Consider the following 12753-nt stretch of genomic DNA (forward strand, 5'->3'; position numbering starts at 1 on the left):
TACTTTTAAGTAGTCTTGTGCAGGATATCTGCCCAATGAAGTATTTCCTTTGATTTCTTGACTGTTACACTTCCATGGGTGTTGACTATAGAGAAAAGTTCAGTAAAACCCTGACAACATCAATCTTATCATAATGTTGCACACTGGTCCAGTAATTCACAATGAAGGTGGCAATTTTCTCCAGGAAGTGCTTTGAGACCTCTTCATTTTCAGCAAGAAAGACTGTGTCAGCTGCATATCTAAAGTTGTTAGTGAGTTTTCCTCAATTCTTGATACCATGTTCTTTGTATGGCTCAACGTCTCGGATTATTTACTCAGCATGCAGAATGAATAAGTATGGTGAAAAGATATAGCCTATTTACACACCATTCTCGATCCTTTGTAGATCCTAGTTCGACTCCATGTTGTAAGATCAGAATCAACTCAAAAGCAATGAGACGTATCTGTTATACGGAAGAGACTAGATGCCTATTAACTAAAAGAGGGTTTAGAAAGGACAGAGAACAGACATTTTTCTTGGAAACGGGTTATGGATTTTGTAATGTTATGTTTAAGGTACACAGATCACCTAGGTAGAGAGTTAAGTAAGCAAACAGGACTGATTATCAGAAGAAAGATCGACGCTTGAAATTTGGTTTTGGAAGTCTTTAGTATTTAGGGCATGGATGAGATCCTCACACCAGGGTGTGGGGTGTGTGTGTTTGCAGACATTGTACCCAAAATATTGATTTGTCTTCCTTTTTTCTTCATATGCTCAAAATTACAAGTTCCTTAATTAGGGCCAAAGAAAAGACAATTTAATTGTGTTCTTATAGGCCACATGCTAAAAGAATAGGTTTTGTCCAGGGATGAAAAAACTCAGAAGGAAGGATAAGTAAGAGATAATGGGAATAAGAAACACAAGGTTGAAGTGGTAAGAGTACCGATACTTTGTAGGAATTGCAATCAATGTCATGAAACAAAATGTATATGACTCATTGAAGAAAATTCCTTTTTTTCTGTAAACTGTCACTCAAATTGCAATAAAAAGTAAAGAGAAAAATAGAAATACACAATCTTGATCTTATATCACTAATCTAAATAATATTTCATTCAGAAGCTTGTTTATAGTCACATAATATATACTGTTATTCACAAGTTATCCATGATCTTTTTATTACCATGGTTCTTCCCCATTATTATCCAGGGTTTCCAATAAGTTCCAGTACTAATCTATAAAGGGGTTGGGGTGGGCAGAGAATCAGGATATACCCACATACGAGTATCTGGCGTGAAGACTATTACCCATGCTACATCATGTCTCAAGAAAATATTTTATTTATTTGTAATTATAAATATTTAACAATATATAATTACTTATTGGTTTGTGATTAATTGCTATGCTTTGATTATGCTCAATTTGTAACAATGAAAATACATCCTGCATATCAGATATTTACAGGATGAGTCATAGCAGCAGCAAAATTAGTTATGAAGTAGCATCGAAAATAATTCTATGGTTGGGGGTTACCACAACATGAGAAATTGTATGAAAGGGTCATGGCATTAGGAAGGTTGAGAACCACTGTTCTGGAGCAATCTATATTCAATGTTTTACCACATATTGAACACAAAAGTATAAAATGGTCCCTCTATCTTGAAAGTGATTACAGCATAGAATGATCAGGTCAAGTGACCAGAATTAAGAAGGCAATTTTAATCCTGAATGTAAATTAATGTTGCCCTAGGACAAGTAGACACAGATTGTCTTACTCTTCCATTAATGGACTATCAAAAAAAAAACAAACACCCCAAAACAACTCACTATTATCAATTAAATTGTAACCACAGTGACACTGTAAGGCAGAATGGCCTTTGTAGGTTTCCAAGATTGTACATCAGAAAGAGAGTTGAAAGCCTATCTTTGGTGACTGGTGGTTTCGAACTATGTACCTTTCAGTTAGCAGCCCAATATCTAACCAACTAAATAAACCATGAGAGCTATTAACCTTAGAAAAATTAAGTTTTGCACTTAAGGGCAATTTTACGAAAAGCCACTAGATGGTGACATTGCCTCTGCAAAAGGTGAGTGTGTTTCTGGAGAAAGGTATTAGTGGCCCAGGGTCTCTTGTTCTTCATTATAACACTCCAAGACTCAATTTTCCCCTTCTTGCTTCTTCTCGATGGATCATAATGAAAGGAAGTGAATTTTTGGTAGTTGCTTTAAAAATTATCTTATTACTGCTTCAGTGCAGTGAATTTGAGAATCATGAAGAAATCTGTTTTTCAATATAATCTATCAAATTTAATCAATATTTATTTATCCTAAATCCCTTATCTTAAAATTGAGACTAATTAACTGATCTGTCAAGATTGCACAGTTGGTTAAATGGCAAATGACAATGTCAGAACTAAGGCCAAAGTTCCCTGGCTCATGGATTTCATGTCCTTTCATTTAAAATTATATGTATATGCCAAATTACAGTTTTGTGTGTAGAAAATGCTTTTATTTGGAACTTATATTAAAAGTACTTTTTAAAACAAAAATATGGGATAGTCACACAAGGAGAAAATATAACTTTTATCTTTTAGGGAAAACAATGAAATCAGTATTATACATATGTATGCATGTGTGTAGCTGATGTATGTATGTGTAAGTGTCTAAAAATATAAATAAGAGTACTGTCTGAGCAAAGAAATGGGCCAAAATGACTTGAGAAAATTATTAAACCAAAATAAGCCCATAATTTGGTTATATAAAATCCACTACTTCACAAAAATATGATTTTGAATTCCACAGTAATTTACAACAAGACAAGTTACATTTACAAGTTACATTTGACTACCAGGCACAAAAAGTATCACATAGGATACACATTCCAATTTTGGCCTAAGAAACTTTATTCTGTTCTATTTTATACACTGTAAAATTTCAAAAGCTCATTTCACTCACATTTTGAAGTATACATTTTAAGAGAAATTAATTTTACCCAATATGGTATAAAGCATCATTATTTTGTATTTTTACCATAAAAGTAAATTACCCTCTTTAAAAACAGAATTATGAATACAGCATTCTTAGTACCATATATACTTGCATATAAGCCAAATTATTCCAGCACATTTTTAATGTAGTTTTTGTGGTAAAATTAGGTGCCTCAGCTGATATTTGGGTCAGCTTATACTCAAGCATATATGGTATATAGCTTCTAAAACTTGACTCTCATGCTTTTCACAATCATTTGAAGCACTTACCTTTCTTCTGAGCTATATAGTCGAGCAAGTCCAAAATCTGCAAGTTTTATTTGTCCTCTGATGGGAATAAGACAAAAAGTGTTAGTCTATTTTAAACTGATTATGCACATATGTTCTATTTCTCGAACTAGTAAATATCACTTTACAAACTTTAGCTCTGATCACACTACAATACTATCATGAGACAGGCAATCGTAAATAAAAGGTAAAAAATGAGTGTTTTGGATAGCTTCAGTTACTATTCAATACTATTATGGGTTTACTGTTATATTAATACTCTTTATTATAACTACAATTATAATAATACTAATAGCATTTCAGTTGCTACTTAGAAAAGGATAGTACAAGGAAACACAACAAAAAGTTAATTTTTACTAATACTTAGCAGTAAGACAAATTACTTACTTAATGATGCTCAAGAACTAAATCATTGTTTTAAAATTATGTTTAACTTTCCAATTTTTATGCTAGATGTTTAAAAAACATGTTCTAGATTGTTATAAGAATTGTATGAACCCCCAATAAAATGATTTAAAATAATAATTAAAAAAAGGAAAGGACCCCCCACAAAAACATGTTCTACTAATTGTAATCGGGACAAGGCAGGCCTCACTTAAACTCACATAGTACCAATTACAAGAAAAGGTCAGCATAAAGGTGTTAGTGAAATACTTAACATACGCTTTAAAGATACATGTTTGTGTGTAAGACTTTCCTTTCATGTGTATACATATATCTTTTTTTAAAAGTTCACTTAAAAAATACTATGCATGTTTTAAAAGAAAAAATCCTAAACTCTATTCTTAGCCTAAAGCTGAAACCATGACTAGTTATGAAAAGCTTCATTAACATCATGTAGAAGACCAACAAACAAGAAAGTCAGCAAAATACAATTTTATATTATTACAAACTATTACTGCAAGTTAATTTTTATTTAACACAAATTTGGAGGTTTGTTTTGAGTCAGCAGCCCAAGCTGTAACATTGTTAGTATATTAAGATATAGTTCAAAACTACGAAAAGGTAAATTCTAAATCCTTTTAACAAAATGAAAGTTTGTCACTCATTTCGAATGTATCAAGTTCATTTCCATACCTATTGTTTAGAAGAATATTTGAACACTTAATATCTCTATGTAAGAAGTTCTTCTTATGACAATAATCCAGACCTTCCATGAGTTGTCTCATAAATGACTTTATGTGATTTTCATTAAAATGAACTAGGCCTGATTCCAGTAGTCCCATCAGATCATGGTCCATATATTCAAACACCAGATAAAATGCACCTACGAAGAACAATACACTTAATTATTTTCAGTTATGAAATTTTTCTATACTTTTAATATTTCAAAAGCAAAATTCTGACATAGTAAAGCAGCATAAAAAGTGCTACTTGATCACTTTAATAACATTCATCTATCTCTCTGAATTGAATGTTAATGACTAAGTCCTAAGAAAATATTTAACCCAGTTGTCATGATATAAAAACAGCCCATTTATTTCCATATTGCATAGTTTATAGATGTGGTTAATGTAAAAATAAAAATCTTAATAGCTTTTAGACATCAAACAAACTGTTTCTCCACAGAAGCTAAATAAGATCAGTATAATTCATCAAGGAAAGTAATAGAATTGTTAAAATAATAAAAAGTCCAGGGCCAAGTGACTTTACATATCTTGTAATGAGTCTTCCACAGATATTAATTTGATTGTTTGTACAGTTCCAGGGCATTTGAAAGTATTAAAATTATAAATTTATCCTGTGAAACCATGTTAATTCTGTTACTAAAACCTAAAAATAGTAAAGAGCTCACACATAAACTATATAACTGTGTTTCTGAAGAGACTCAAAAAGCATACATGAAACTTATAAACTTAAATCCAGAGCCATCTTATGGACTATTACAATCAAGTATAATTTAGCAATTTAAAAACGAGCAATTTAATAAGATTCACTATATGCGTCAGAGGAAAACAAAAAAAGTAACATTCTGTTGAAAATATAGAAATCTGAAGGAAATACACTCAGGTTCTAATTAAAAACAAAAGGCTTTTAGTAAACTGACACTAAAAGAATCCTTTATTAAAAGTATATTATAGTACCTCTCTGAAATCAATGTCATATTTAATAGTAAAATGTAAAGTTGTATTCAAGACAAAAACGTCCATTATTAACTTTATACCAGAAGTGAATTAAGGAAAATTATGGGGGACAAGGGAAATAAATATTAATAGATGAAACAACTATACTGAAAAAGCAACCAAAAAAAATAGAGTAGCAGGGTTAGAGGAAAACAATATACAAAAAGCAAATATAGTTCATTTGTTAGCAACAATTCATTAGCTCATAAAATTTAAATAATTGCTTTCTCAATAGAAAAAATATTACAAAGTACTAGAATTAAATAATTGTTAATAACTGTACAAATTTAGAATTCTCAAGCAAAAATCTTATTTTAAAGCAATTTCAATATAAGGACCAATGAGAAGGCTGATAACTGCAAGGTCAGCAGTTCAAAATCACTAGCTGCTCCTTCCAAGAAAGACTTTCTACTTCCATAAAGAGTTCACACGTGGAAACCCACAGGGTAGTCCTACCCTGTCCTTCAGTTGTGCTATGAGTTAGCATTGACTAAATGGAAGTGAGTTTGGGAATATCTGTCTTGTTTTCTTACTGAGTTGCTATGAATTGGCTTTAGATTTATTTTTTTTCTGGTTTGATGGATGTGCTGTAGGAGAATTGTGGAGGTGGTGGTTTGTGGGTGTGTGTGTGTGCGCGCACGTGAGTTAATGGAAAACCGTTTAACTTGATGAAAATATTTTAATATTCATCTTAAAAAAAAACATAGTACCAGTCAAAACATCTGAACAGTAAAAGACAAATTTTTTAATTAAAAAACATTTGAAAATGACTATCATACTGAAAATGTATATAACTTGTCATGTTAAAGGGATAGGTAGAACAAAATTGAGTATGTACCTGAAAAGAAATCTAACACTGAAAATTAAGTTACAAAAATAGCAGTTTTAAGTCAATAAAGGATAAGCAAAATAATAGGTTAAATGTGTAACCTCATAAAAATGTAAATGTTTCTACAAAAGCAAAACAGTGATAGATTTCACTAAATAAATTTAAAAAACATTCCACAAGTAAAACTGTATGAGGTTTATATATACCAGCAATGAGAAATCTGGAGGAAAAAAAAGTTTAAGAACTTCATGTTCAGTAACATCTTTGATAATAAAATAGCTAGGAATGAATTTACCCAGAGATGTGAAAAGCTTGAACAAGGAAAATTATAAAACAAAGCTGAATGAGACTAGGTAGACCTAAATAGATAAGACATTCTGTGTTGATATATTGGGATACTTAATAGTTACGATGTCAATACCCAAAGTGATCTGTAGATTCAACACAATCCTAAACAAAGTTTGAACTTTTTAAAACACAGATATGTGAATTTTTTATGGGATGCTAATAAACCCCGAAGAGTCACAGTAAGTACTACAGAAAAACAACGTAGAAGACTCATACTTCCCAAATTCAAAACATACTAACTGCCATCAAGTTGCTTCCGATTCACGGCAATCCTATCTATATAGCTACAGAATTCAACGCAGCCTCATCCACTGCCATCAAGTCCATTCTAACTCACAGCAACTCTAATGGACAGAGTAAAACTCAAACAGACACATGTACATCTATATACATCTACATTTATAAATATAGCAAAATAAGTGGAAACAATCTAAGCAGCCATTAACAGAAGAATAAATGCACAAAATGGGGTATTTGCCTACAAAGAAATGATAGTCATAAAACATAAGACAGGAAGACCTGTCTGATATATAACTACAAAATAGTTAAGCCTTAAAGAAATTATGCTGAGTGAAATAATAGACTCCTTAATGCAGTCAATTAAGTCTAATATTTAAAAGAGACTCAGAAAAGAAAAAGAGAGAGAGAGAGAGAGAGAGAGAGAGAGAGAGAGAGAGAGAGAGAGAGAGAGAGAGAGAGAGAGAGAGACTCAGATCAACCCTGTAGGACAGAGTAGACTACCCTATGTGGTTCCCTAGACTGATTTTTTAGGAAGCAGACTGCCACATCTTTCTTGAGTGGTGGGTTTTGGTTAGCAGTCTAGTGATTTAGCCACATAGCCAGAGATTCTTCCATTAGCCATTAGAAAGATACATATCAAAATGTACTGTATGTGAGATTTAAAGTTCCCTTTTTCTCCCTTTTGACCCATTTTAACTTTCTTCTAGTTTTTATTTTCTGTTATCTTTTCAATGGAAGTTTTTCTGTTTTACTTTCTTGTTGTTTTCTGTCTTTTGGTGTATTTTTTCTCTATATGAAATCCAGGATAATTTATGTAGATCAGTGGATTAACAGTTTCTTGGGGATATGGCAGGGGAGATGGGGCAGGGTGGGGTTGGGACTAACAATGAGCACAAGGAAGAAAAAATTTTTTCTAAAATTAATTGTAGTGATGATAGCACAATTATTTGATGCTTAAACTGCAAACCTGAATGATAATTATGTTAATACAAATGTTAAAATAAAAATAAAAAGTGCTATAATGAGATGCCACCTCATCCCTACTAGAATGGCAATCATCAAAACAAAGAGGCAAAACAAACAAACAAAAGTTGGTGAAGTTGTGGGGAGATCAGTAGTGGGAATATAAAATGGTACAGCCACTGTTTAGAAACAGGCATTTCCTCAAAAAACAGAAAAAGAACTACCAAATGACTCAATGTCAATGCTAGATAACTATTTCTGGGATCTCACAGTAATGACACAGACACATGTACATCTATAGTACTATTCCCAATAGCAGAAGTGGATAATTTTTAAGTGCCCATTAAAAGATTAAAGAGTCTACAAAATATGGTACATATCTACAATGGAATACTACTTAGTGATAAAGAGAAATGAAGTCTCACCTTATACATAACTACAACACAGATAAGCTTTGAAGACATTATACTGCATAAAATAATCATCAGAGCACAAACCTTGTATGACCTTTTTTATATTAAAAGACAAAATGGGTAAACAGAAAAATCAGTGGTTATTAGTGGTTACTTGAGAGTAGAAAGGAAATTATTTTGTGCAAATAAGTGGGTTTATGTTTATGATTGCAGAGTCAATGAACTACTTAATGCAACTCTTCTAGCTAAGGTTTCTCCCACCCAAAAGACCTTTTCCTGCATGTGTTTGGGTAAAAGGGGAGGGAGAAGACACTGGTAGGATTACCTGTGAGTAACTGTTAGCAGGATTCATTATGATTGTCATCCTGTTGGAGACCCCAAGGTCCCTGTCCCAGAAGATAGCTGTGACATCAGGAGTGGCAGAGCAGCAGCAGAAACATAACATGAGACAGTAATGGACTTCTCAGCCCACTCAGCAAGTAAAGCTGAATGCACAGGGGCAGGAGGCTAACTTGTAGGAGGAGAGATTGCCACTGAGCATTTAATTGAGGGAGCTGGGTTTGCTGGCCCAGAGCTGGAAGTGAGTGCCTCCAAGTTGAAACTTACTGGAGTGGGGTGCCTCTGGGAGCTGGGTTTACTGATAAATGGAGCTTGAGCTGACTGCCTTTGGGCTGAGGTTTAAAATGAGTCACATGTCCTTTGGGTGCTTATTCAAACCAAAAATCAAATTCACTGCCATCAAGTAGATTCTGAATCATAATGCACCTATAGAAGAGGGCAGATCTGCCCCTATAAGTTTCCAAGCAGCTGATGTTTCCAAACTGCTGACTTTGCAATTAGCAACTCAACATTATGCCACCAGGGCTCCTGGTGAAAAATTGTATCCTGAGCATTTGTCACCTGCAATGCAACCTGCTAAATTCCTTATTAAGTTCTTTAATCATGAATATTGCTCTCTGAGGTCTTTATGTGGCTATTGAAATGAATTGTTGAATCTACATGAAAAAGCAGAGAATGCTAATTGAGATAAAACAAAGGTGATTGGAAAATAGGAAATGATTATGTGTAATGGTTACACAACCTAACAAGTGTTAATACACACCAGTAAGTTTGGTGTAGAACAAAAAAAGAGCGAGGTGAATTATAGTGTGCTATTTATCATTTTCCAATAATAGTAACCAAAAACAAAAGGAAAATTAAAAGGCAATAAAAAGGGGGATATTAAAGTTGTTATTATAAAAATACATATAAAAAGCACCCCAAAGGATTAGTTCTGTTTGTTCAAAGGTATCAGGTCATGGTTTATTGGGATTGTCCAGCAAACTCGACTAATACTACTTTTAGAATAAATTTCCACTTTCAAAGCCACCAGCCTCTCCACAAGAGAAAGCGGAAGTTATCTGCTCCCAAAAAGATTTACAGCTTTGGAAACCCTTGCAGTATGAGTTGCTGCTATTAGTTGAAATTGCTAGATGGCAGTAGATGTGAGTTCAACTTTCTAGTTCAGTGAGTAGTATCTGGGGTCTTAAAAGTTTAGGAGTGAAAAAAAAAAAAGTTTAGGAGTGTCATCCAAAAACAATTGGTCTCTATACACCTGGATCAGGAGAGAACAAAGTGGATCCAAGAGAGAGGGGGGAGCGGGGAGGGAGGAGAAAAAGAAAGGGAGGACCTGATGCAAAGGGCTTAAGTGGAGAGCAAATGCTTTGAGAATGATTGGGGCAGGGAATGTATGGATGTGCTTTATACAATTGATGTATGTATATGTATGGATTGTGATAAGAGTTGTATGAATCCCTAATAAAATGTAAAAAAAGAAAAGAGAAAAAAAGAAAATGATTGTGGCAAAGAATGTACAGATGTGCTTTATACAATTGATGTATGTATCTGTATGGACTGTGATAAGAGTTGTATGAGCCCCTAATAAATTGTTAAAAAGAAAAAAAAAGTAGACCCAAGAAGTAGAGATGAAACCAGATTCCAGATCCAATGGCTGTCATCAACTACTGCTTCCTTAGCCATAAATCCAGGAGAACTGGACAGTGCCCAGCTACTCCTCATTTGGATCAAGGGCTAATAGAGGAATACTGAGGAAAATGGAATACAATATGAAACGTTGTTTCGTGTCTTCAAATTGGCCCCGACTTTAGTGACTCTATGCACAAAGAGAGAAACACTGCCTGATCCTGCACCATGCCCACAATTGTTATGTTTGAGCCCATTGCTGTAGCCACTGTTTTAGTCCTTCTTGTCAGGGACCCACCACTTTTTTGTTCATGTCAACTTGAAGATAGATCAAAGTGTAGTGGTGGGATTTAGCTTGTCAATCAGGTCTGATGACCTCACTTGGAGTTGTGCCTGAGACATGCAGCTCTCTGGAGGATGGCCTCTCTCCTTGCTTTAGCCTTCTTGCTTGTTGGCCATCCTGAGAGTTGCTGGAGCCCTGAATTATTTTCCACCAACCTTGGATTCACACAACTTTGCACACACTGGTCTGTGATCTTGCTGCATTCTGTATCATTGTTGAGTCTGAGGACTTATGGACTTGAGTTGGACTGAGCTGTTGTTTCTTTTATTAAATCATTTTATTGGGGACACATACAACTCATCACCATCCACACACAATGTTTTCTTAATGTATAATTATTTCTTGATACACGGTTTTTTCTTATACACGAGTGTCACTAGATTATTTTCTCTAGCTAAAACAGCTAAACACATTTGTCAGCCATGATGTCCTTTCTCCACTAACTGGTCTTTCCTAATGCGATAGTTTATTGTGCCAGCCTGGTCGATAAACACAAGTAGGATTAACTGAAGGGCAGAGGGATAAATTACTAGCAATCTGGTTTGTCTCTCTAGAGAACCCTGTTCAACACACCTAACAATAGGTTCCAAGTACACAAGACGAAGTCTCCTTGCCTCCAAGAAGTATTCTGGCTATAACTCTCCCAAAACACATTTGTTGATTCTTTGACAGTCCATGGAATTTTCAGTATTCTTTGCCAGCACCCTAATTCAAACTCATGGATTCTTCTTCTCTTTATTCAGTGTCCAATATTCACATGCATATAAAGCAACTGAAAATACTATGGCTTGGGTTAGGTGCACCTTGGTCCTGAATGTAACCTCCTTGCTTTTCAAAACTTAAAAGAGATCTGTGTAGCAGATTTACTCAATGCAATGTGTCACGTGAAGTAGAACTTCAAATTCGTAGGAAATCCAAACTTAACCGGTTCTATCAAGACTGGAGGAATGAACCCAAACATGTGAGAAAATATTTGAACCATGATCCAAAATTATCCTCATCGTTAAACTGTTGAGCTGAGTTAGTAAACAATGCTCAAAATGGACTTTATGCTCTTTTAAACAATTATCTATGTGATTAAATTGGCAACAGGAAAACTATACATAGGACAGATGAGAAGATTAGGGGTAGTGATCTATAAGGCAATAGTGGTAAAACAATGTGAACCGAGATAACAAGAAGGTTGGCACAACATGAAGATTACAATTAATGTTACTGATTTATATATAAAGACACAGAATTGCACATATTAAATCAGTGGGGAAAAGATGGGGCTTAATAGCAGTATTTGTAAAATTGAAGTGCCAGACAGAAAAAAAGGGAATCAGTTATCTAACAAAGCACACCAATAAGAATTCCTTCATAGCTGTAAAGTGGGAAAACCTTTCCAAATTAAGAATCAATATCCACAGAAACAGTAAGTGAAAAAGACTAATAAGGGTGATTGTGTAAAAAAAAAAAAAAAAAAGATCTTTCTCAAGGAAAACAAACAATACTGTACACAAAGTCAAAGTAATATTGTGATCCGAAAAAAAATTTTTTGTAACCTGTATTAAAAAGAAAGGATTAATATCTATTTTCAACAACTTTACACAAGAGTGGGCAGAAAGACAAAAAAAATACTTCACAGAATGTAAATTGCCTTAAAAGACAATGGAAAATTATGCAGTCTTGCTCATAAATAATAATAAAAAAATTTGACCAAATTAAAACCTGACCTAGATACTAAATTGACAAACCTCCAGAAGTATGACAACATACTTCACTGGCAAAGTTGTCAGGAACTCTTCAACATTGCTAGTGGGAAAACAAAATAGTACCCTATGGAGAAGAATTTGGCAATATCTACCTGAATTACATTTGGTATTTCCCTTTGCCTAACAATCCCAAAAATTCAGTGGAAATATTAATATAGTATAAGGAGACATTATTTAATACATTTTTTCAAAGAAAGAGACTAATGTCAATAAAAATTATGATATATTTACACAATGGAATACTAAGGAATCATAATAATAAAGATAATTTATACTCGTGTGGAGTAACCTTCAGGAGATATGGTTAAATACTTTAAAAAAAAAATCAGACTCTTCTGAATGTACCGTATATACTTGTGTATAAACCGAGGTTTTCAGCACACTTTTAATGTAGTTTTTGTGGTAAAATTGGGTACCTCGGCTGATATTCAGGTTGGCTTATGCTGGAGTATGTATTGTATGTTGTTTTATAATATAAAATTTGGAAGCATATGTTTCAAACAATTAAAATATGGCATTATGT

The 12753-nt window shown here is 33.7% G+C and overlaps 1 protein-coding gene across 2 annotated transcripts in view; it reads right to left on the reverse strand.

The window, feature by feature from the left end:
• Positions 1 to 12753, reverse strand: part of CDK13 (cyclin dependent kinase 13) — a 143621-nt gene that overhangs the window by 37091 nt on the left and 93777 nt on the right. For both annotated transcript variants that reach the window (XM_075558180.1, XM_075558179.1), the window contains exons 6-7: positions 4330 to 4519; positions 3235 to 3291 (exon numbers count right to left, since the gene is read on the reverse strand). In XM_075558180.1, the coding sequence (XP_075414295.1) occupies positions 3235 to 3291; positions 4330 to 4519 (247 nt within the window). The remainder of the gene's footprint in view (positions 1 to 3234; positions 3292 to 4329; positions 4520 to 12753) is intronic.

This window comes from Tenrec ecaudatus, chromosome 9 (genome assembly GCF_050624435.1).
Source record: "Tenrec ecaudatus isolate mTenEca1 chromosome 9, mTenEca1.hap1, whole genome shotgun sequence".
Classification (NCBI taxonomy): Eukaryota; Metazoa; Chordata; class Mammalia; order Afrosoricida; family Tenrecidae; genus Tenrec; species Tenrec ecaudatus.